Source organism: Orbicella faveolata, unplaced genomic scaffold (genome assembly GCF_042242905.1).
Source record: "Orbicella faveolata isolate gen_17 unplaced genomic scaffold, um_ofav_v1 contig_1, whole genome shotgun sequence".
NCBI classification, from domain to species: domain Eukaryota; kingdom Metazoa; phylum Cnidaria; class Anthozoa; order Scleractinia; family Merulinidae; genus Orbicella; species Orbicella faveolata.
In genome coordinates, this window is record NW_028301536.1 from 20,115,496 (window position 1) to 20,140,920 (window position 25,425).

At 38.9% G+C, this 25,425-nt stretch overlaps 1 protein-coding gene across 1 annotated transcript; it reads right to left on the minus strand.

The window, feature by feature from the left end:
* Positions 1–543: 543 nt before the first annotated feature.
* Positions 544–22,380, minus strand: LOC110048609 (exportin-7-like). Its single transcript, XM_089294624.1, has 35 exons — positions 22,318–22,380; positions 22,073–22,219; positions 20,787–20,877; positions 18,993–19,063; positions 18,338–18,433; positions 17,353–17,418; positions 16,551–16,586; positions 14,731–14,799; positions 14,524–14,562; positions 13,598–13,724; positions 13,159–13,232; positions 12,736–12,855; positions 11,742–11,888; positions 11,218–11,337; positions 11,039–11,091; positions 10,714–10,771; positions 10,146–10,281; positions 9,821–9,926; positions 9,071–9,206; positions 8,669–8,742; positions 8,065–8,140; positions 7,712–7,780; positions 7,394–7,547; positions 6,952–7,022; positions 6,485–6,573; positions 5,711–5,901; positions 5,114–5,168; positions 4,567–4,726; positions 3,817–3,906; positions 3,505–3,553; positions 2,746–2,903; positions 2,613–2,663; positions 2,201–2,248; positions 1,890–2,017; positions 544–1,356 (listed from the first exon to the last, which is right to left on the minus strand). The coding sequence occupies exons 1-35, from the start codon at positions 22,378–22,380 to the stop codon at positions 1,245–1,247; spliced, it is 3,330 nt and encodes a 1,109-aa protein (XP_089150750.1). The 3' UTR covers positions 544–1,244.
* Between the last annotated feature and the right edge of the window lie 3,045 nt (positions 22,381–25,425).

A 25,425-nucleotide genomic window follows, 5' to 3' on the forward strand; every position in this document is an offset into this window, starting at 1 on the left:
AAACAGCTCTGGTTGGCCAAAATATTAAAGCATTCGAACTGGTTCCTAAAGCAATGAACCATCTGGCTTGGTTTGCATTTTGTTGTACTCTACGTGTTACTGGGTAAAACGAAAAACAAGCGTACGTCATACGTTCAGTCTAACCAATCAGAGCAAAGGAGTTTTGGGCGAATCAGATTCTAAACCACAGCCAACGTGGTTGAGTTCATTGGCCTTCCGCCGTGCTTTCATCTGGTTCTATTTTCCAACCTTTGACTGATATATGAACCCCTTTCTGACCGTAATGTTTGCTTATGCTGTAACGTTTTACTCTTTCGAAGTACTAGGAAGGAAGTTAGCAATTCGGTATGGCATTCTTGAAGTCAACAAGTACTTGACATTAACACTCCAAATGACATAAACCCACCGAATGACGTCATCAGGAAAACTTTCGTTTACTTATTTCATCCGTTGGCACTTATTTACTTTTAAAAACAACAATAAAACAAAGGTAGATTGCATTGCTTATTTGTTTCTTGGTTGGAACAGGGAAGAGACGATAACTGAACAAGCGAGACATTCATTTAATCCTAATAAACTGAACTATACTAATTAACCGAAGTATCCTAATTAACAGCTGGAGTACAAGCACTGCATGAAATTCTCTGATAACGTTTTCTGGAGTAGGAACCTGATGGAGCAGTGGAACGAACAGACTGAAAACGAAGTTGTTTGGGGATGGCAGTAAATAATAGCTCAATATTAGGTTCAGTAAGATGCAGTTAGGATTTCTGGCATCTTCTTTGTAGACCGCTGAGAAAAAATTCAATGTTTCACGTTAGAGGATACACTACATGTATTCTATTCTATTCTATTCTATTCTATTTTTCACTTAGCTTTGTTTGAAATTTTAACATTTGACACTGATGAAGAATGCTAAATTTTTCTTTCATTTTTACCGCGCGCTACCGTGGCAAAGCCACCAACAAGACACATTCACGGAAAAAACACTGTTCGCATCGAAACAATCCACGAACCACTTGAACTGAATGAACGGTTCGTAGGAGACTAGCTATTGCTTTCTTCGCTCGATTATTCAGTCAATCCATGAATCAGAAACCGTCAAAGAAACGGCTTCATTACCAAATCTCCGTTGGTAGCGATTCGGGAGTACCACGATGGTGACTTCTTCTTTCTCTCACGCTTCTTCTGATTATCACGAGGGCGACAATCTTCGTATTGACTGACCAGTCTGTCAACAGCTGTTACGCCACCATATCAACTCCTCCCTCAGATTTGACAGCCCCACTTCCATTACTTGGGGCTTTTAACGAGTTGTTCACCTCGCGTCTGAATATTGATAAGTTTTGTGTGAATCTGCGGACATAAACACTTACATGTTAAAAACTACACGCTGTACTTCACCCAGCCTCTCACGCGAAGGATTAACCAGGTTTGTCTACAAAGAACTCATCTGTCGAACACCTTGACGAACTCTCTGCAAACTTCCTAATAAATATCAGTTGGAAAATCCAATAAAAAATTCGATTTTCACTGACTTACGGGCGTTCGAGGTAAGATTTCTTCAATCGACTTAATCACATTTGTCAGCCGACAGTAGGAAGATCTCAAGTATTAACACCTTCGTTCGGAAATTCGAACATTAGATACCCAGTTTTAGGACGCATCAACAGCGTTACCCATCTCGAACTCGATGAATAACAGCTTTTTTACCAGTCTACGTGGCTAACGGTGACTACAACTTAATTATTTATAAAAGTTACGGCCCTTTATGATAGCCCCTATGGGTATGTTGAACATACCCACTCAATGTGAGTGGAAGGTTTTGGAACTGTAAGCGTTTTGCACGCATTGCAGGCCTATGCTACTAAAAGAAAGGAGACTCTCACCTGTCCCTGTTTTTGGTGATTAGCGATGGTTCCACTCCTTCCATGAGATTCCTGAAGCACTGCGCCATGTCCTCTTGTTTCTCCAGAGGCTGCATCGCAATAACATTCCGTTGCAACTCTTGAAAATACTGAAATAAACGAAAACAACCATTACTCCCAAAAAGGGTAACAATCTGTTATGTATCGATAATGTAAGGTAACGTTAGTTACAAACTAGTCACTCTAAGCAAAACGAAGGCAGGTTCATCAGCCTGTACTGCAATACAATGCAAGCTACCCAACAAAATATTCCGTTCAATGTATTATCTCACCTTCTCATTCAACAGAATAAGGCCAAGTAGGGGCCTAGACATCGACCACTGAGGAAAAAGAGAGGAAAAAAGAAAATCAAGACAAAAATTCTGAACAAAATCTAATAAAAACAGACTTCTATTCAGGTCCATGACATCTGAGGAGCCAGAGGCCTCTTGTTAGCACTTTCCAGGATTGTATCGACGGGATTGTTGATCAGCCTAACAATAGACAGCCAGCAATTTTCACTCTCGCGCCCAAGATTTTCGTCTAGTGCTCAATGATTAAGGAATAAAAACAGGGTCTGCTACCGGGCAGACAACAAGAAACAAGACGTGAAATTATTCATGCCACTTTAAGCAGCGGTAAGGTAAGAATACTTCCTAAACTGCTACAGACTTTGCAGCAACAGTAGTTTGTTTTGGTACTCACCTGGTTTTTACAATCCTCAAACATGACAATGTTCAGTACTGTCGACAACATCTACGAATAGACAGGAAAAATGCCGTGATTAGCCTCATGCGTCCAACACAAGAAACAAGTACTAAAATAAACAAGCACTGACCTGTTGAATCATTTCAGGGTGGGACTCCAGAATTCTTAAACATGGCGGTTGTGCTTCCATCCCGTTCGCGTTTTTCTTGCGTCTCTTTGAGAGCGTTTTGAACAAGTGTGTTACTATAAAGTCTAGCGTGCCGCAGCATCCAGTGCATACCATAATATCTGCAAATCGACACAGAAGAAAACCGTTTGTATTATAACAAACACGTTAATAAATAAGAAAAAAAAAAAAAAAATACAATATTTAGAGAGGAACCCATATCAGCCTTAGCTGGTTTTGATGCGGGTCCTCTATCCTGGTCGAATTGGAATTTGGAGTGTTGGTTTTAATGGAAGAAGGAAAACCGGAGAAAAACCCTCGAAGCAAGGCGAGAACCAACAACAAACTCAACCCACATTTGACATCGGGCCAGAATCGAACCTGGGCCACATTGGTGGGAGGCCAGTGCTCTCACCACTGTGCCATCCCCGCTCCCCTTGAAAGAGTTGGAAGAATTTCACAGCAAATCGCGCAAACGTCGCAGTTTGTCACCTGACGGAAGTGTCTCGTTTGATTGTCGGTGGTGTTTACTAGCTATGGGTATAGCTTCTCCTTCCCAATTCCATGACATTTTCTATCTTCTAAATTTGAACTTTTAACTGTTTTCTTTAGAATTACACTTCACTGTCTTCATTCTGTCACATCAGTGCTTGCTGGTAGTTGATCAGTGGGTCTGACTATAAAATGCAGTACACAACAACCAGCGCAAAACAAACTTCTTACCTAAAGCTGTGAGGCCCTCCAATATGGAGGATAATATATACATAAAAACCTATAAAAAAAAAAGACAGTAAAAACAAATTAATCTAACTAACTCCACATAATTCCCCAACTCACAGCAGTATAATTAGATCAATGAAAGCATTTCAAGACCAGTATGGTATGGTTATCAATGAAGGCAGTGACCGTTCAACGTTTACAAAAGGGAAATCAGTTAGCCGATGTAACAGGCCATTTTCTAATCTTTTATTTAGTTCTCTCTCTCTCTCTCTCTCTCTCTAATCTCTAGCCCTCACACGTTACAACACTACTTACTTGAGGTTCAAGACTACTTAGAAAATTCATGTGATCCTGAGCTAGAATCTCCAGCAAAGCGTAATACGACTGACTAAGTTTTGGATACTCCTGAAAGAGAAGAACATTGATTAATGTAACAATACTTTATCAAGACTATCCAGAAATAAAATTCCTGACTGCACAATAACTCAAAGACAAAATTAGCCAGAGTAAACACTATCTTCCACGCCCAATTCTTCCTCCGCTCGGCATAACTCTACAGTGCTCTCTGATTGGTCGTACCTCTGTCATGAGTTTGGCACGCAATAGGCCATTTCCGAGTTACCTTGTGTCTCTGTTTCAAAACGAGTCCTAGTGCAAAACCTTACATATGAAAATGAGTTTCATTTTCATGAAAATGAAGCTGTAGGCGGAACTCATTTTCATATGAATAGTTTCGCACGAAGACTCGTTTTGGCACAGAGTTACAAGGCAACTCGGAAGTGGCCTATTAAAAGGACGGTCAGAGATATCTTTAGTACAAACTTTGATTTCCCTCGGACTTGATTCAAAAATTCCCTGTTAGTAGGGTACGAGCACCCCAATTTGTGTTCTGACATGCTAGGGCCGAAAAAAGAATTATCGCTCCATTTCCGTCCCTAACCTGCGACATTGTGAATTGACATTACAAGACGGGATTCTCCCCAAAGATGAAGGATGAAGTCCAAATCAAACGATGTTCAAACTCCAAAGTAAACTCTCACGCACTCGACTCAGTAAACAACTTACCAATAGATTGCTGTGAGGAATGGAAGAAAGAAGTTCCACGAACGTTTTCAGCGCTTTTTCCAAAGCGTTATCGCCGTATAAACCAAACACACCGAAGTTGACATAACCACCACATAGGGCGGCCTTCAACATAGAGAAGCAAATCGCGATGCCTTTGAGCCTGAAGAACAGTTAAGGTCCAGTAAAAAAGTTATCCTTGGTAAGCATGGTAGTCCAAAGGTTGGTGAGTTTGACTCCGTGCTGAGTGGTCCCAATCATGGTACAAAAATGTAATGGCGAATTGTTCAGCCAGCCGAAACTGGAAGGAGGGACGGGAGGGAGGGGTAACCTACGATAGACTAGCATTCCGTGTAGGGGATAATAACAACACTCCAAATCGCTTCATGTTGAAAAACCTAAGTTAGGCGCCAGCATTTATCAGACTCCTGACGCCTTGGTTGGGAAAAGAAAAAAAAATTCTCCTTTGTGTTTGTTATACGTTTCGAACATCGAGCTTTATATGATACGTTCTTTCTCTGTGTAGTTCTGAAAGTTAATTAAAGGATACTTGAGTTTGTACATCTGGTCTTCAGGTGTGTCTGTTAATGTGAGAATACGTGACCCTGAAAATTAAGAAACGCATTTTGTCTTTAATAAGATCAAACTATGAAAAAGGAGTAAAACCAGGCACGGCTACGATTGAGACAGAATGCAGATTTCAGTATCAAAGTGGAGTGAGAAGACACCTATACTTTAATGCCAGTAATCTAGTTTCTGGCTTGCCTCTAACAATCACAATATCTCTCCCTCAAGTCTCGTTCCCAGAGGTCGCGATCCTTTTGGTTAGCACCAAGATGTCGAGACCTCTGGAAAAATCGGAAGGTGAGCCAGCATTAGTAACAGCGGTTACTCTCTCTACGCATGTTCAGAAACTGTTACTAAACTTGAACGCAGGCGCTCAATCAAACCGGAACCAGTATTTCCTGGTTCTGGTTTTTGATTAAGTTCAGAGCGTCGCACGCTTGGTCATAGATCGCGTTAGGTCCCCGATCGAAAACGGGGGTTCTGGTGACGAGATTTCTCTCCCTCGTCCTGGTAAGTACTGGTAATGCTGCAGCGAAAATTACACACTTCCCGAGTGAGGAACTATCATTAACTTTCATACCGTAAGCTACGATCATCTCACTGGTGACCCTGAAGAGTAGAATTCCATTGGGCGAGGAGACATCAAAGTGCAGTCTTTGTGATCGGTTTTGAACCAATTCAGCCATGAGTTTTAACACTGGTGTGGACACGTTAGGATCATGGTACCACCATTCGATCGCCCGCAGGAGAACTGATGTATATGTGGGATAGCTTGTGCAAGTTAAAGAGTCAATTACAAAACTTGCTGAACAAACTGATAGCGGTGCTACTGACGGTACAGTACTGGGGCAGAGTGGGTTTATTTTCCAGCTTCGTTATCATTCAGCGTAAGGTACAAAAACTGCCACCTTCTCTGAGAAAAGAAAGTGCCTGCCTCCAAAACAAAACAACTTTTAGCTTAGTTAACAAACAAATCGTTCGTTTCTTCTTTGTTTTGAATGCTACTGCGTGCAGCCCCAGCATGATGGATTTTATGTAAACCGCCTCATTGGTTCACAGAATTCGTGATTCGCTGATTACCGTTAAACGTAAACTTGTGTAATGATCTTACCCAACTCTTACGTTTCACAAAGTGAACTTTTCGAATGAAGTAACCCACTCCCTACCTTACGTACATGAAACACTTCAGAATGGCATCGTTTTCAGTAGCCTCATGAGGCATTAGGTACACATTACCTCAGATCTTAAAACAAATCACACCACGTACAAAACACTCGCTTTATAATCTACCCGACAGTTGGAGAGAGTTAGCTATCTATAACGTGTCATCTATCAAAGATTGTGCAAAGGATACATCCAGTCAAATAACATCATATAGCTGGATTTACTGTTAAAAGCAAAGGCGAGTCCACGGATGTCTCGACACAGACCAACAAGAGTACGCTAAAAAAGAAATACAAGCATCACTCAACTGTGATTTCCCCTCATAACGCCATTACACAATTACTGATCTCGAGCATTAGTCATTTCAACTTGCTTCAAACGGAGACGTTCTTTGCTTCGCCACAAACGATTTCCGGGACAATGAACTACGTCACGAGACGAAATCTCTTTGTGTAGCCGGCTAAACTTTTACAGGTAACGCGCTTGACATTTAGAAATACAAATTCTCCCTGAGAATAGACTACTGGCCTGAGTAAAATCACGGGAACAAACCGATGAGATGGATATTTATCTCACAACGCCGAGTGTCTCAGTCAGAATTTTCTTCTATTAAATACAGGGCGGCAATACTTAGCGAAGATGGCAAATTACGGTTACCTTAGTTTCCTCTTGTTGGAAAGCATTATTTCCCACAGCAACTAACTGACTTGCTACTGAATCCATGTTGCCTAAACCAGGCGAAAAGAAGTTAGCGATGATGAGACAGACACAGAAAAAAAACAACTCAGTTCAGTACAAGATGGCCTATGGGCTTATTACGTATGGAGGATCAGACAGTCGAACAATCTTCGGTTTGGTATTATCCTGCGCAAAACTCAAGAGACGATGCCCAGAGCAAGAGTGTCACTCGCATATCAACCGCGCGTCGCTTGCGCGTTCCGCGAAACAAGACTGGCGGTTTCTTACAATTTCAAGGACAATAACTAGCTTCACGTAATTCTCTAATGATAATGAGATGAGTATTCTTAAGCCAAACGGTTTGCTCAGTGAATCCGTCACCCTGACTGTTTTACACTGCAATAAACGAAAGAGTTCTTACTTGTGATCGGAGTCATGAACGATTCAAACTTCTCATCATCCTCGCCCAAGTCCACCATCAACAGTCTGCCAAGGGCAATGTAAAATGTGGTTCTACTGCGCATGTCTTTGTAAGCTCGAGTAGTGTGAGTTCCAAGGAAGGGAAAGTGCTCACTCTGGAAAATGAACAAAAAAATATGTGCATAAGATACAGTAAACGTTTTTTCACAATTAAACTACTAAAAATATACTCAGTATGACGTAGAGTTCTGCTTTCACTCTAAAGGAATGAAAATCGGACCATGCCTTCGCATAAATCTAACGCTTACGTTCAACATACCGTATGATTGCTAAGTACAAACTGTACTGCGTCCAACTTGACCAGTTTACGAGCACTGCTATAGTTAAGCTAAGTTAAGAAACAAACTCGAGAGCAATGCAATGAGGACAAGCGAATAAAACTGAATAACAATTCTTGAAAGTAGATTAGCTATGACATTCTATGACACGATATATAAACAATTCGTTAAGTAAAATACTAAAGAGGTAATGACAAACAAGAATGGAACAAGGATAGTTAAAACTGGAGAGAATTTCGAACAAAGACCTTGAAAAACTTAGTTTAAAGATCTTTCTAAAACATCACGAAAACCCTCGAAACAACAGAGGGCAACATTGTAAAGGATATCCAACAGACAGATCGCTTAGAAGCTGTAAGGTTTTAGAAATAATAGCCTCACTGGTGCCCCAGAACTTCATGTTGGTGATTCTGTGAACAAGAAAAGATAGCGCAATGTTGCTTAAAAGAATAATAAATAAGTTTAAAGTATATCACAGAAATTGTAAATTAAGTGACTAAAGCAACTCGATTCTATTTCAACTTTTCATTTGTCCAGTTTGAATATAAAGGGGCGCAACTTCGTGTATCAGTTCTAGCAGAAGGGAACATCGCATGTTAGTATAAATCTACTAGCGTTCTATCACGAATACCGTTCTCTAATTGACTACGCTACTCACTATCTATTCTGTGATAGATAGTGAGTAGCGTGGCAGTGTGCGCTTGTTAACAAAATAACGGCCGCTTCTTTGCGTTTCCGAGGTGTCTGTGAAGAGTATTTAGATTAAGTTTTGAACGACTATTGTAGTTATACTATATATATTCGCTCTGCGCCCTCGTCAACTATCACGCGATAGAAATCTCCAGCTCGTCATCTTATTGCTTAATAGTGACTGTTACTAAAGAGCCAACGCTTCAAATATCAGAAACAACAGCAGACAGCATGACACTCTTACTTACATTTTTCCCATGAAGACGCTCAAAACATTCGATTCATCATGGAGTCCGAGTCTATCAGAGAGTCGTCTATACACCTAATTGAACAGAGCGAAAGTCACCAGCAAATCATGATCAATTTTAATCATAAAAACGCTACCTATAGGCCGTTTCCTCTTTAAAGTTTTACTCCTTTGTGTCACACTGCGGTAGAACTTAACAAGTTTTCAAATTGACAAAGAAAATAAAAACTCTCCATGTACTCATAGTCGTGTAATCAAAACATAATCACAACGACTTTTCAGTGCAAGTAAAGACAACATTGATGTGATTCAATATGCATGAATAACATGCTACAAAGAGAAGAGGTACGTCAAGGTTTGATTTTCTTAATTTAGGAATAAAACAAACCGTTGATAGTTTTACCTTGGATGTTTTCTGAGCCTGGTCACCAACGTACATTTTACGAAATTGCTCAAAGAAACTCAGAATAGCGAGCTCCAGCTTCTCGCTTCCTCGCTGAGAGAGTTGAGAGTCAGTTAAATTCATTAGCTGTAGAACCCTGCAGAGAGATAAACCTACAGTGAATTTTGACTCTGTATGGAGTACCCTACAGTATTACCCTATTGATGATCTAAGGGTAACCGGTCGTTTCACTCAATCGCGAATTCGCCCGATGTCAGTGCGCCCGGACTGGAAGTCTATTCGCCCGAACTGAAAGTTCAAAGGATGTGTTCACTTGAACGTGCGAAAAAGACAACATTGATTTCACAACATTGTCATGTATGGAGAAGTTTTCTAATAACTAGTAAATTGTCATTGGTACTGTTGTAATCAGGTAAGTGCTAATAGGGTGGTTTTCACCTGAGTATTGGAAGTAATTCGCGTTTGATTTTGTTTTACTTTACAACGCTTAGCAATTGGTTAAAAAATCTCGTTCCACTTTTTCAGCCAATCAGAAGTCAGTAAAACCAAAACCAATCGCGACTCCCTCGTACGTGTTTTTCCGCGCTTGCCATCCCTACATGTATCTACTTCGAGTTTTGATTGGTTTACTGGATCGAGTTTATCCTTTGTGATAGGCCAGAGTGATCACTTTCGTTTTGGTTTCATGGGAGTCCATTGAAATCGGCTCTGATATCATTAAACCAACATGTGCATCAGCGTAACACTCACCTACAAACAAGTTCACCATCCAGTGCATCATACTCATCGACTGTCGAGTAGGACACACGTCCACCAATAACTGAACCAATGATATACACAAGCCATGTTAGACGACCTAAAAAACAACAACAAAAGCGGTAAATATACATACATTTTATATGCAATATTCTAGCAATCTGACTCAGAAAAACGTGGTCACGCGGTGAGGCTTAGCAGCGGAGAGTTTATTACAAAATTGTTCCTGAGATAAAGCTTTCTGAGCTGGTTCTGCAAGTACATCAGTGATTTATTTACTAAAACTATTTATGATAATGGGGTGAATGTACAAGTGTACCTTCCTGGATGGTCAAGTCTGTTGTGGAAGCTGAAGTGTTCTGTACCAGCTCCTGGTATCTCTGTGCTGCTTGGTCAAATAGTGAAATTAACAGTTGACATGTCTTTTCATATTCGCATCGTCCAAAAGTGGAAAGCTGTAAAGAAATTAATTACAATGATCATCAAATATGGGTGTGTGTAAAGGAGCCATCTAAGATTATAGTAAAAAGGTAAAAAGAGATCAATCTCTGTCCTTTCAATGCATGAAATACATGCAGCAACATTTTCCAAGTCTGTAACCAGTAAATCAACAGGCCAGTGTATAACTCTGGACTACATGGGATGCTGAGTCCATTGCTGGGTACTTCCCAACATTTGTCACCTTGGCCTTTAGCAGTCAGCCAGTGTACACATTTTACTTACAGGTGATCAGCCAGGCAGTCCAAGGGTGAAGTGTCTTAACCAGAACACGACACAATAAGGCTGACCGGTAATCAAACCTGGACTGCTTGATAAGGAGTCTAAGTAATATGCTAACCATTTGGCCACTGTGTTTCACACCAATGGTATATGTACATGTATGTTACCTGGTCTAGCTGTTGTTGAACTGTTCCTGAATCATCCAGTGGATCCTCTGCACTATCCCTGTGAACAAAGAAAACAGATCCATGTCAGGCTGGTTTCCAAACAATAGTCACCTTTGACACTTTTTCTCTCTAAAAATCAGCCTGCAAGTCAGTCAGTGTTGTTCTAACTTTCAGAACTGTGGACCAAAGCATGATGCGCAACCACTGAAATCAGATCTAATGAGTAGTACTATCATGTTTGTTGTTGAATGGTTTGCCTAAAAATGCAGAATTTTTCACCAGTTTTGATCCTCAGAACTTATAGGCTCAATTGACCCCATCTCACCTTATAACCACTTCTACTGAGGCCAGGCGTGATGTCACATAGGCTTTGGTGACCTAACAGTCAAAGAGAAAGGAAAGTCAACAGTGCATTAGTAGCTGACTCTAGAGCACCGTCAAGAAATACAGGAGAAGACCTAGATTTGATGGTATAATGGAAACTGTATTCTACTAAGATGTTACCTCAGGAGCATATGTTTCTAAAAGGTGTGGCTCTGTGTTCTTCACGTAAGGCATTGAAGCAACCATCCTTTGCCACAGACTCAAAAGATAATGCAGACTATTAGGAGCAAACTGCCACATCTGAAAATAACACAAAACACAGGGAAATTACGTTTTTTTATTTCTTGTAGTTGACACATCAATCTGGAAGGACTGAAAACTGTACTATACAACAGTTTTATTAAGGGCTGGGTGACAGGCAAATTGACTGGCTGCAGAAACTATTTCGCCATCTGGTTTGATCATCTGGAGGTAAGGTTTTCTTATAAAGAAGTTCAGTTTAAAAAGTTAGTTGCCTGCCTGTGAAAACCAGTTGCCCTTCTGCTGAAAATGCTAATGAAATCCCTGACAATGTTCTTGACATAGCATAATATACCCTTTTTACTAAGTGATGCATCAAGGACCAAACTGCAGTGCAGTCGAGTGCATGAAGTTAGTGTAGTCATGTGCTGAGGATTACTGGGTCTGTAAACAATTATTCTCACCTGTAAACTTGTGACAGTGAACTTTGCTATAAGTGCGATAAACTCACTGTATCCCTCAACCTTCACTATTTCTCCCAGCTGGTAGTTAGACTTTAGTCTTGCTAGGAGTCGGCAAAACTCATGATAATTATTGGGATCTGCTAGTGACTGAAAAGCAATTTATATTGAAAAAGTTAATCTAAAACGTTCAATACTACTTTATAAGTGGCTAAAGGCTGAAAATGACGTGTTCTTTATGACATTTTGTACTTAAATTTATTTTATTAAAGTACCCATCAATACATGTGTTCAACAGAATTAAATGCAAAATCATAAAATGTGGAAAGCTGTGAAGAAATTAACTACAGCGATCATTAACTATGGGTGTGTTTAAAGGGGCCATCTAAGATTATAGCTCAGAGTTGTCCATTTAAGGGTAAAGTGTAAATGGAGATCAATCTCTGTTCTTTCAACATATGAAACAAACCGATGTAAACATTCTCCCAACCTGTAACTAGTTGATCAACAGGCCAACATATACATGTAACTCTGTCTAAGAGTATTGTTTATCTCCTGGATGAGGTGCTAGTCCATTGCTGGGTACATGTACTTCCCAACATTAGCTAGTGTACGCATTCATACTTCTGGGAAGTTTAGGAAACTTAAGAAAACCCTTAGAGAAAGCAAACGCCAATTTACTTGGGAACACAAAGTACCTGTGGTTCTGTGATTGGGTGGGTAAATAGAAGATGATGACGATAACAATCATCAGATGACAAAATCAACAAGGATTACAGGAAAGATAACAATGATGACCATCATAATCAGTGTCTTCATCAATTGTCATCAGCAAAATTGCATTCCAACTTCATGAATTCAGCATATAGGGACTCAGGGGCAAACAAAGTAAGAGGTGACAGTCACAACTTGTTATCCATACCCCCTTTTCCAAAATATTCCACAAAAATACTTAATCTATTACCTGTAAAAATAAGTTGCTAACTCAAATACAAACCTGTGGAGATTCTAGAATTCTCTTGACACCTTGAACCAGTTGCTCCAGGAACTTGGCTCTTTCATTATTGTTAAACAGTGACCGTCTTATTGATGCTAGCTGCACTAAACATGACAGGGCCTGGAAATACAAGCACATTATAAAATGATTTACCAGTATAACACATAGTATTTACACATGTGATTGTACAATATTTTAAGGATAATGTTCACTATGATACCTGAATTCCATTTCTTTGTACACACTCGGATAATCTTAACACTGATTTTTCAGCCTTTTGGCTATCCAGACTTTCTATGTTGTTCTGAATTGTAGTTCCTTAGTATTCTTATTTTGGACTACACAATCAGTAAACTGTCTATCAGACTATAATTTTAAACTACATAAATTAACGTTGGCATACTTCATAGAATGTCCTCTTACCATTGGAGAAAGTGAGGTTGGCAGAGCTCTGTACAAATCAAAAAATAACTGCAGAGTGGCAAAATTTAAGAATGCTAAAAGAGAACAAGAGGAAAAGAAAATTGATGATAAACTGCTCAGCACTTTACCAATCAAGTTAAAGAAAGAACAAAACAATATCAGTTTGTCTGAAATAACTTTGAACAGAACTGTTTACTCACACCTCAATTCAGAATTATTTCTGCTGCTTTGCTCAGAGATATTTTCATTGTTGAGAGAGACTTATTTTGTCACTACATTTATAGCTTTTTTTTTGCTCACACAAAACATTACTTGGCTGGTAAAGATGAATATTTCTTACTCAGTATTTGATACTAAGATCAGGGTTGTTTCCTGCTTGATCAGAATTATTTGAATGATCTGAAAGCTAATTCTAATATTATTTACAATGCCTATGTACCTCCCCTCCAGCTAGTTGGTATCTGAACTGTGCCAAGGTCATCTGATGACTCATCCATGGAGGTGCCAATGAAATCAAACGACAGACAGTTACATGTGAGTTGGAGAAGATAGCTCATCAGGCTGTGCTGTGGGACATAACAAACAACATGCAATATTTTGTATGAAAGGTATAATTTATTTCAAAAAATATAATGGAATAAAAATTCCCTGAGTTCTCCCAACAGGTTCATATGTTAAAACCTATGACCTTCTAAACACCAGTTGGATCCTCTGCCACTAAGCTTCCAGGGACTTCCCGAGCTAGGCAGTGTTACTAGTTCAGATGTGACAAATGTCCAGGAATATACTTTTGTCTACTAGTAAAAGATTATTTGCCTGACGCTAAGTTGTTGCGGTTTCAAGGTGCATGACCTGATCACGTGCAAGTTGGAAGTTCAAGTTGTTGTTTCGTTAGGGAGTTAGTGAGTTTAGGGAATTTGCGAGTTTTGACCCATGAAACAAGACACATCCTCCTCCAATGGAAAACATATTTGAGTTGGGAGGTATCACAAAGGCTGTTAGATAGCTTGAAAGGTTTACAAGTGTAGCAGTTGGACTGTATGGGTGATCTGAGTTATCTGAAATTCAGATAATTTCAAAAGCAATAAACAAAGTAGCACAGGGCTGCCAGGAATTTGATGACACAATATTACACAGTGGTGCATGTACATTGTACAATATAACAGGCAACTGCAGCTCTGCAAGGAAATGACACCTCCTTCCATCCTAGATCAAGTTGCCCCCCTACAAGTCCTTTACATTGCTTTAATCAGTTGATGGATAAAGTATGGTTACAACAGAACAATTGGAGCATTAATCAATTTTCTTGCAATTTATGGACAGTACAAGGCAGTCACACAACTAAAACTGAAATGGGTGACAAACCTGACTCCCATCTTGCAAGTTCAGCTGTTTGTTATAGGCCTAAAAATAATAAAAACACAAAATTTAAATAAGGATGTTTCAAAATTGAACTGCCTGTTTCTGTTTCAATGTTTCATTCCAAAAAATGTTTTGACTCTTCAGTATTGACAGTCTCATCTACATGTATGTATCAAGAAGAAACATTTACAGTTGAGAAGGGATACTTACCTCACGTAAAAGAGTGATAGACAGATTGAAGATGTTAAATAGAGACAGGTCTCTGAATGATGATGCAATCTAAAAATATGAAGGAGAAGAAGTAAAACTTTTAGTACAAGTATTCTGACCTACAGAGTGTCTTTTAAAAAATTGCCGGACCCTTTGACAGAATTACATTATTATTCAAGGTTAATCAACAGTATGCTCTATGAAATCTTAATACAAACATTTTAATTAACCGCGCGGCCATGGGCCGAGCGCGGTTCATGGTTTACCCGTGGTTTTTTTTTCCGCAGATTTGTCTGCGACCAGACCCAAGCTTCCACTCGGCCAAATTTTGAGTCACGCAACCTGTGATGTTTACTCGCCAAAAGCTGTTGAAACATTAATAAATCTCATCTCCGATACTGACTTTCGCAGGAAAAAATTAAAAACCCAGCGTTCGTCAAAAATTATATTTTTTCACCAGAAATTTAGCTCGGAACATATACATATTTATATTCCTTTGAATCGTCAATGAAATGACCTTTTCCGGATATTTTTTCCTTCGGGGTCAACAAAAACCTCCGATTACAAAATCACGCCGAACCCACACGTTGCAAAAAAATCTCTTCAAAACCCTGACTTCGAAGCGATATAACACTTCAGCGTTAATAGCTACCACACATCGGCAGGCGGTAAATCTATTCGTTAACAATCCAGCTTTATCGTGTTAAAATTTCAGCGAAATCGAACAAAACCAGAATTAATTCGCATTTTTTTGGGACCTTACTCCCCAGACTTGACCTAACAAAGGAAGCCACGGTCGCCCATAGCAACCGAAAAACACGAACATAACAAAGCCGAACGTTTCAGCCAAAAATCTCCAGAATTATCACCTGAGAGCTTAAACTTGAATGGGAACATCTTTTTCGAACTTTTTTCAACTGATTTAGACGAAAGACTGGCCTCGGCGGGCTACAAAAAAGACCAAGAGAAAAACAGAACAAGACAGCAGAACAAGGCAATAATATTTCATCGCATGGCTTTCAGCACGAAAACGAAAATACAGCTTACTTCTGGATAAATTCAGCCTTAGAAGCCAGCAACCGGCCCCAAATTACTTTCTGTATCCTTACAAATGTCCTGATTTCCATCTCCGAAAGATTTTGCCCCAATTTTGAGCAAATAAACATTTCGTCAACGGTGACCGCCATTACGGTGGCTTGCATACTAAATTAGCTAACTTGACAAAATTCTCCCGAGGGGGGGATATGACGAAAAGAGCTGAAAGATGGCCTATAATTGGCTAATGATGAGATCATCCCACTGTCCAAATTTGTGAGAATCGAAAGTAACGCCAATTTTCTGTCACGTTTTCAATCTGTGGTCACTGGAGTGACCAAAATCGATACATCGGTCGGGATAGAGTTTTATTATTAAATTATATGACTTGTGTGACTACTTTGCTAGCCCTTTACTCGTGGAAAACACCAATTAAATTTAACCATGACTTTTAAGAAAGAAAGCTGTTGTTAATAGTGTTATTATCGTGTCATTCATATAGCTCATGCCCATACATATCCCGAAGAAAGTTCTACAAAGATTAAGACCATTACGTCATCGGAGATTTGTCAATGGCTACCACTGATGGTGCAATAATACAGTTTGTGTTGATCAAGTGATGTGATGTCTACAGTAAGAAAAGAATCATCAATGACTGCTTTGGAATGTGCACTGCGTTCCGACGGTAGTGCTAAGCAGACAGTTAAATTTTAAAAGCGCGGTTATAAGATCTAACAGATCTTCTTGTTGCCATCTATGCTGCACTGTAATGTATTGTAACTCACCTTTCTGTGTTTGGTGAGTGATCTTGTTGAATCAGCCTTAGAAGGAAAAAAGATTATGATTGCCATAATTGACCACACAAAACTTCCCTGACTTTTCACTGACCCCCGCCCCCCCCCCCCAAAAAAATTATTTATTGACTGTAAAACTAATAAAATGAAAAGTAGCCAGTTTATGCCTTTTTCTGGCTAATAGAAAGAGATGCCTCTGACATGCATACTAAAAGACTACTATACTAGATGTGGATGGTGTACTAGCATTGGTTAGGATATATGTTGTAATTTTGTTGCTTGAAAAGCTGCAATGAGCATTTCTCTTAGTAGGATTTGCACCTCTTGATATGCATGTTAGAGGTGACTCTAAGAAAACATGGTCCACATGTGAGCGCTATGCAACAACAACATTAAAGTGGGCTTTAAACCTGCTAATGTTCTTTGTGGAACCAAAGGACAAACCTTCTACATTACAGAAACATATAACTGGCTGCCATGACTTTAATTTCATCTACAATGAACAGACAGATAGAGCCTTGGCAACAAGGAGAAAAAATAATTCTGAGATTGCACAACATGTGAATCAATTTCTCCATGATGTAGACTTCGATCACACCACCACTGTGGACAAGGCTTGTGATTACCATAAGACTTTTTCTCAAGGCCAGGCATTCTAAGACATTTTGTCACAAGTCAGGTTCTTGAGTGTAAGAGCCCCAAGGATTTATAGGGAACTCTACCAAATATTAACAGAGGAAGAGTTTAATGATCAGTATGTTCTACAGATTGCTCTACAGATTGAGTTGATCACCTGGTTCATCTCGCACACTAACTGTGACAGGATATGGACACCAATAATACAATGGTCTACTGAACCCTGTAACAACAACAAAAGTACAGTCACTTTTAGAACTATACATTCTTATGTATGTCCCTGATATTTAAATTCACTTTTGTCAATAATCCCTGAGGATAATGGGCCAGGCAATGGGTAATGTTGCAGGTGGGGGTAATGGTCCGGATGCACTCCCCTTGCCATAAATGCCCTTCCTTTCCCTTATTGGAGTGGTAGCCACTGTTTTTGGTTCAGTCTAGTGATTTATAGATGACAAAAAAGAACTTGAAAATTTAATGTGACAATAATTATTTCATTACTATTTTTATTTTATTTTCTACTAGAAAGGGCAATTAACTCTCCTGTCTGAGTGAAATGACATTTTTCTCACACACAACTGGGGGCTTCTTGGAAGCAACAAGTGCATAGTTCAATTCCCCAGAAAAGGAGATGGACAATGATGACTTCTGGGATCTGGGACTGGCACATATGTCATGTGACATTTCCAAGTTGCCTTGTACCTCTGTTTCAAAGTGAGTCTTCGTGCAATACCTTTCATATGAAAATGAGTTTGATTTGCATGGAAATGAAATGTAGGCAGAACACATTTCCATATCAATAGTTTCACACAAAGACTCGTTTTGACACAAAGGCAACTCAGAGGTGGCTTATTTCTGTGATGTGTTCCAGTGCATTGCATTGTGTTGTATTGCTTACTGATGCAGTGTACCCTCATCAGTGGTAATGTGTAGATCCAGAAAATATCCATACCCACCCAAAGAGGGGTCGTCGCAGATTCCGGTGGGGGAGGGGGATCCCCAAAGCCAACATTTTCAAAGGAAACTATGAACCAAAACTAGAATTTCCAAAGGGATGGGGAGTGGGGTGGGGTTTTAATCTGAAAAATCCTCTGCGATAAGGGTATGGATATTTCCTGGAACCATGCAATATATCACAGTACCTGCAGAAATTTTCCAACATCATCTACAATAGTCCTAAACACCAACTCATTTTTCTGCACATCAAACCAGCTTAGTTTTGTTAACCTGGCAAGAAACTAAATAAGGAAGTACATGCATATGATGCAATTAGCAAATGGACATTAACAGAACTTTTCACCCATGTCGCATTTTCCAATTTTTTCATTCAAACAAAGAAAGGCCCCACTGCTTGATTTATCACGTCAAATTTTGTAGACTTCAATATTTTGCAAACTTCAATATTTTGTACAAAGAAATGTATACTAGGGACAATGCCAGTTTGTAACTGATTCTCATGAAACTTCACATATTTTAATACTAAATTCAGCAGAAAAATTGATCTATGGAGGTGGATTTTTCTTTACATTAAAAATATGAAAAAAAAAATTGTTGCTATTACATGACATTGAGAAATGGTTCATTGACTGAAGATTTGACTCTTGAAGCAAAAGGGTTAACAACACAAAATGTCATGAGCAATAACAGAGTCCAAACAATATTATTGTAAATTCTTGTACTGCAAAAACATAAAAGTAATTTAAGTTGGCACCTTTGGAACAAAGTTTAACATTTTATTGCATAATCCAAGACACTTATAATGTAGTGTTGCTCCATTAAATGTTGTATTTACTGTACCTGTATAAGTGACTGTGAAACATAAGTAGCAAGATTTAGTCTTGTTCCAAGGTAGTTCAGGATATAGTTACCTACAATGTGATGAAACCCAAAGTATCGTGTATTTTATTTGCTTAGGTCACCATCTACACAAACGCTCTTTAAGGGCAATTTTTGTTTATAAATTAATTAGTATTTTATGTATGCATCTTACTAGAACACTGTGGGAGAGCGGTTGGCTAATTGGATTACAATTTAACCTCTCTTGGCTTATAAATCAGCTGGAAAAGTGAGGATCCATATTTTTCAGAACAAACTTAGAAAACCAAGTTAAACAAAATGTTTAGTACATTAATCGTACTGAAAAACAAAATTAACTGATCATATAGTCGAGGCATGTGTAAATTAATTATAATAATTATATGACAAACCAGTCAAAGATGAAAACAAGAATTCTGATTGGTTCTTTGAGCAGTCTAATATGTTTGCCATGTGGACCACTTAGATGAACTGCTCACAAATGAGTTTTGTTTTTTTTCAAAGCATTGCACAAGAAGCAATTTCATATTAAGTGGAAATCTTTTTTTCTTCCTTCAAGTTTGGCTGGCAATACGAGTTTAACTTTCATGTAAAAAAAAAATATGAAAAACTCAAATGTTAAAATGCTTAACTCTGGCATGCATGTCTTGATTGCAGAGATACATAAATTTATCAGGAGAGGTCTAAAAGAGCCTTCAAAATATATAACTTATCGAAACAGCATGAGGTGTGTATTGAAAGATATTGATATTGGCATTTTGGCACTTTTTTTGGCAAGTTCATGGACTAGCTAAACTTGTAAACAAAAAAGAACTTGACAAATATTCCCCAAATACAAACCTCATGCTAGTTCAATATGCATGACATTTATAATATATTGTACCAATATAAAGTCCCAAGATGATTAACATACTGTAAACTGCTGCTTATAAGCCCTGGGCTTATATAACTTCGTAAGGGCTTTTAGATGGGCCTATAAACAGAGGGGCTTATATTCGAGGGGGCTTAAAACTGGAACAAAAAACCATTTCAAAACAAGCTATAGTTGTGTTGATTGAAAAAGGTTTTTCATTTACTGGGTTTTAATCAAGCTTTAAGACATCATAATAAATCAAATTCAACACAAGGAAAGCTAGAGGGCGGCTTATATTCGTGAGGAGGGGAGGGGGGGGGGGGGGGAAGGGGGGCTTATAACCAGATGTATTTTTTGGGGGTTAAAGGCCTGTCCAAACGGGAAATAATTGGTGACCAAACACCATCAAACATTGTTTGGTGACCAAACATTTTACCATTTGGCCACCTTGTTTGGTGCTGTTTGATTGTGTCTGGTCATGTTTGGTCGTGTTTGATAAAATTTGAAGACCATCAAACATTCGATCAAACAACTTAAAACATTTCTTTTATTCTCGTGTTTGATGGGCGATGTTTTGTTCATTTGGACAGCTATATTAGACATGTTTGGCGCGCACATGCGTACCACGTGTGCTCAGCAGCTTGTATCCATAGTTTGATCTGTGTTTGATCAAACATGTTTTAACCGTTTGGCCACTCACTTCAACATTAGCATGTTTGGTCACCAAACAATGCTTAATGACGTTTGGTCACCAAACATTTCCCGTTTGGACAGGCCTTTACTGTTGGGTAAACGGGCCTTTAACCGGGGGGAGGAGGGGGGACTTATAAGCAGAGGGACTAATAAGCAGCAATTTTAAGTTGAAAAGCATATTTAGTAATATCGCCAGTTCCTTTTTGACAGTTAAAATGCTAAACACTTACGCATATCAAGTCTCTGTTCAACTGGAAGTGTTGCATTCTTACTGATAAGCCTTGTCAAGGAGGAAGCTGCTATCAGTTGGGAATAAGATGACTGAAAAACAAATTTAGCAAATGAAACTGAAAGGAAAATGCATGAGAAAAGAAACTGACTGTCTTCCATTTTCAAAGCTGTACCCCGAAGCTAACCAATTACTACAAATAAACCACATCAAGTCAAAACATGATCAGGTTCTTAATTCTTGTGATGTAACAGTGTCTGTTTTATCTATTTGTTAAGACGTTGAGAGAAGTTGCTATATTTTAAATCACCAAGTGCAACTTAACTTAAGATGTTAGTGTTCTCCACATCTACAGAATTCTTAAGGCTCAAAAAGTCTTTTATACTCACTGAAAAAAATATGTTTTCATTTGGCTGTTATATTAGACAGATTAAATATCCTTTGAATTATGGCCAATACTTAACAGTAGCAATCAAAGACACTGTGAATTTAAATACTGTTTTTTTCTGTTTCAAACTGAATATCTGATACAAACATTAAGCTTAGATTCCATGGCTATGATAAAGTATGCTAGGGGCACATTCCATTATTAAAATGATCATGTCATAAGAGCTTTTCACTACAGTGAAACCTCTATAGGTGGGAGAATGAGCAATGAATGTACAGTAAAAGAACAAAAAAGGGATCAACTTTGTCACCTTTTGAAGAGTAGGATATCAAACTTTAGAAAGAGTGTTGTATTTTACAATTAGTAGTAATTATATCACTAATATTATTGTTTGCAACGAACGTCTCAGTGATATTGGCGAAAATGGTAAGGAGTATAAGGAACTATAAGAAGCCACTATTGTCATTTGCTTTCCCTAACACATCCTAGATGTAGCCTGTGTTGGAAGAGTCACATTATAGAAACGATATATGTTGGAACTGTCAAATCTTTGCAATGGCACATGCACGTGCAAATTAAGTAATTTATGCACTGTTTATGGCACGCGAAAAACACTGGATGCCCGTTAACGAAAAAATCCCTAAAATACTCCACATTCCACTCAATTAAAATTGTCTAACAAATGGCCAAAAATCAGCCTTGATAAATGACATGAAAATGAAATTAAATAGAGCACAAACATAAGCTAATAAGGCCAAATAAGATATGACACTTCGCGCGCGAGATCAGTTTTCTCGCATCGATTCGTGAACTGTACAAATTTGGTCACATCAAACGCGTTGATATAACGCAACTGTTCACTATATCGTAAGTAAACAATGGATTGAACTTAAACTTACATTCCCTCGTTCTAATAGATATTGACACTTTGTCAGACAGTCGGGGGAGTTTGTGAAGGTGGATAGCGCTCTTTCCGCCGCATTTCTCGTCGCTGTGTCGGTAGCTTCGTACAACTGCTTGCAAAGGAGGTCCAGCTGGGCGATTTCCTGTCAAGAGAAACAAAGTTTCAGGGTACTTTGCATATTAAAAATAATTGGAGGAGGAGTAGTTTTTAGCTCACTGTACAACTTTATTCCCAGGTTACCTGTTCCTCCATTTTTGTTTTGGACCCAAGACGTGGCCAGGCGCACGTTGCATGCGCATGCATAAGAGAACCGCTGATAACGTATGCTTCATGCTTGCGCGGGGGGTGGTAGGGGGTGACTGGGGGCGGTGTGGTGGGGGGGGGGGGTAACTTTACATGAAAGTTTGAGACAACTTGAACTTAAAGAAATATTCGATGAAATAGCTGTGTCTAACCTTATGAAGTATTGGAACGCTCAAATTATCAATACAGGATTTGACTTCAATGACCGGTCTATGGAAAAAAGGGTGCGTCCTTGCTCTTCACGGTTCTTTGAGCGCTCCTGAATCTACTTAGTCTTTGTCAAAACAGAGAACCTCAAACAGTAATGGAATGAAGACAATAAAAAAACATTTAAAAAGTTTCTTTAAATATTTTTCATAACATTTCCTCGGCTAGTGCTGGTTTATGAGATTAGCAATAAGAGTAGATCGATGGTCGGAAACGAGCTTTCAAGACTTTGACAACATTTAGGCCTTAGCTTGGCCCGAAAAAGACTGCGATCAAAATGAATATTAACTACGTCTGCCATATTCACTTTAGAACGTTAAAAATCGATCACATCCTCATTTGTACATGTACAGTACTACTTTAAAGGATACTTGAAGATGAACATATGACATTTCCGCTATATGAATACGTTACCAGTAACTATTTTCAACATAAAATTAAGTTTCCGGACAAAACATCCCAATGGCTCATTCCCTCTATGAGACGCTACTTCGGGGAATCATGGTAGTTGCATTCATCAAAACAAATATCCAGCCCAAGATGATGAATACATGAAGATATGATTGATCATCGCAGTTATGCGCACAACTTAAGCAGTTGTGAAATTAAAGCCTGGAAAAAAATTTAGGACTGAACGGGATTCGAACCCATGACTTCTGCGATGCCGGTGAAGTGCTCTACCAACTGAGCCATCAAACCAGCTGGGAGCTGGCCACTTGTGAGGAATTCAAGTGAATATATGAACTTTCATATATCTGAACTGCGGAGAATGATATGGAGACATGATTGATCATCGTACCGGTATCGCAGAGGTCATGGGCGCGAATCCCGTGCAGGCCTGAATTTTTTTTCAGGCTTTAATTTCACAACTTCTTAAGTTGTGTGTATAACTACGATGATCAATCATGTCTTCATATCATTCTCCGCAGTTCAAATATATAAACTTTCATATATTCACTTGTATATGATGAATACAACTACCATGATTCCCTGCAGGTACGTCTCATAGAGAGAATTGGCCATTGCATTCACGTAAGTTGATATTTTGGAAATGAAGTAAGAATTTGGCGCAGAGGAAACAGAAATTTAACTCTGAGTTTATTATCGTTATTCGTAAGTATAGTCTGAGGAGTATTTCTTCTGAGTTTGATGGAACTGCTTTACTTTCCGTTAAACCAGCATAGCACTTCTGAAGAAGTCGACTGTTTTCCGACAACCTGAAAAAGAGTGAAATATAGAGTTGACATTCCCGCGGGAAATGAATGCAGATCTTTGCTTTCTTCAATTCTGGATATATAAAGCTTCCTTTTGTGACGACCATACGATGGATAACCGAGTTTATATAAAAAAAAATATGTTACTTTAGTTTGTCTACTGATTGACTTAGTCCGCTAAAAATTGCGCTCCATAAAAAAAATGTCGCAGTTGCGGTTACCTGATCCTCCATTTTGTTTTGTAACATAACTAAAGCAAAGCGCGTGCTCTGATTGGTTAATTTAGCGTCTGCTATTTGCCCATGGGTGTACGCTGCTGACGTGTGTGCTAATGTTTACAAAGCAAATCTTTTGACAGACATTGTTTCCAAGGTAATGGCCGACGTCCTTCTGCCAGAAATGCGAAACTGTTTTCACAGTTGTCTGAAGATGAAACTTCATCGAGTTACTGGTGTGCAGTCGGTTGTCTTGAATGAATTTTCGCGCGCTTGTTTTCTCTTGTCATGTAAGACTACACGAACATTTATTTGTGATGTAGCTCAATAAAAGGACCTCTGTTGTTCCAATGTCTCAATGTTATGTTATAAAACAAATGGTAAACGCCATAGCGTGCACTATTGAGTTATGGATGCACTTGGGAGGTTTGCTAAGCACTCAAGAAGCTAGAGTCGCACTCGGCTATCGCCTCGTGCGACTCTTACGCTTCTTTCGTGCTTAGCAACCTCCCGCGTGCATCCATAACTCAATAGCGCACGCTATGGCGTTTACCATTTGTTAATTGGAACAAGACGTGCCCAGGCTCACGTTTCAGTGAGAGAGACGTATGCACAGAGTAGATGGCCGCCAACGAGCTTTCAAGGTTTTGGCAAGATTTCACACGATAGGGTGGGCCGAAAAAGACTGGGATCAAAATGGATTGATAGCGTCTGCCGTGTCTGCTAGATTCACTAGAGTGTTAATATCTTGTGGGCTAATTCAACAGTAAATACAACTTGGAAAGCTCTTAGCTTTGGACACATGAGCACGTTGAGGATTATTGGCAAGTAACGTTGACTTCGTCAATTGTAATACCTTTTTTTACAGTAGATCACTTTCCGCTTGTTTTAGCGAGAGAGATATTCAGCTGGAAGTTGCGTGAGAAATTTTTAATCATAGAACAATAATAAAAAGAAGAGAAAACGTGGTTACCTGCGAAAATGTATAATTCAGTTGTTAGACTCGGAGAATAATTTGAAGGTGGGATAGATTAAGCCAGAGATAGCTGAGGCAGGATCCCTCGCGCTACAGATTTTTTTCCAGTTTTTTCCCCACAAGTTTGTGACTAGTTTCTCAGAAACCAGGAAAGATAATTTTATGACTAGTTCGACAACTTTTAGCATGAAATAGAAGGAAACATAAACTTCTTATATCTAGTAAATTCCATCATGTCACGTTTTCTTTAAAAATGCTGAAAGAGAAGAAATGATTATGAAACAATTTATTGACTATAGCTACAATAGTTTTCAAATGCAAACAAACTGTAGCAATTAATATCGCGGCAAAATATATAGTCCAGTGTCATCCAGGGTTGCAAAATTGCCGGAAGTCTTTGTAAGAAGGCATACGGCTGTATCTTGCCAATTGT

Bases quoted from the DNA above. Each gene is read 5' to 3' on its own strand.
- LOC110048609 (XM_089294624.1), bottom strand. From the start codon at position 22,380: ATGCATGCGCATGCAACGTGCGCCTGGCCACGTCTTGGGTCCAAAACA. The intron at 12,856-13,158 runs GTAAGAGGACAT...TTGTATTTCCAG, and splicing joins CAACCTCACTTTCTCCAATG to GCCCTGTCATGTTTAGTGCA. The intron at 8,743-9,070 runs GTAAAACTATCA...CTGTTCAATTAG, and splicing joins AGGCTCAGAAAACATCCAAG to GTGTATAGACGACTCTCTGA.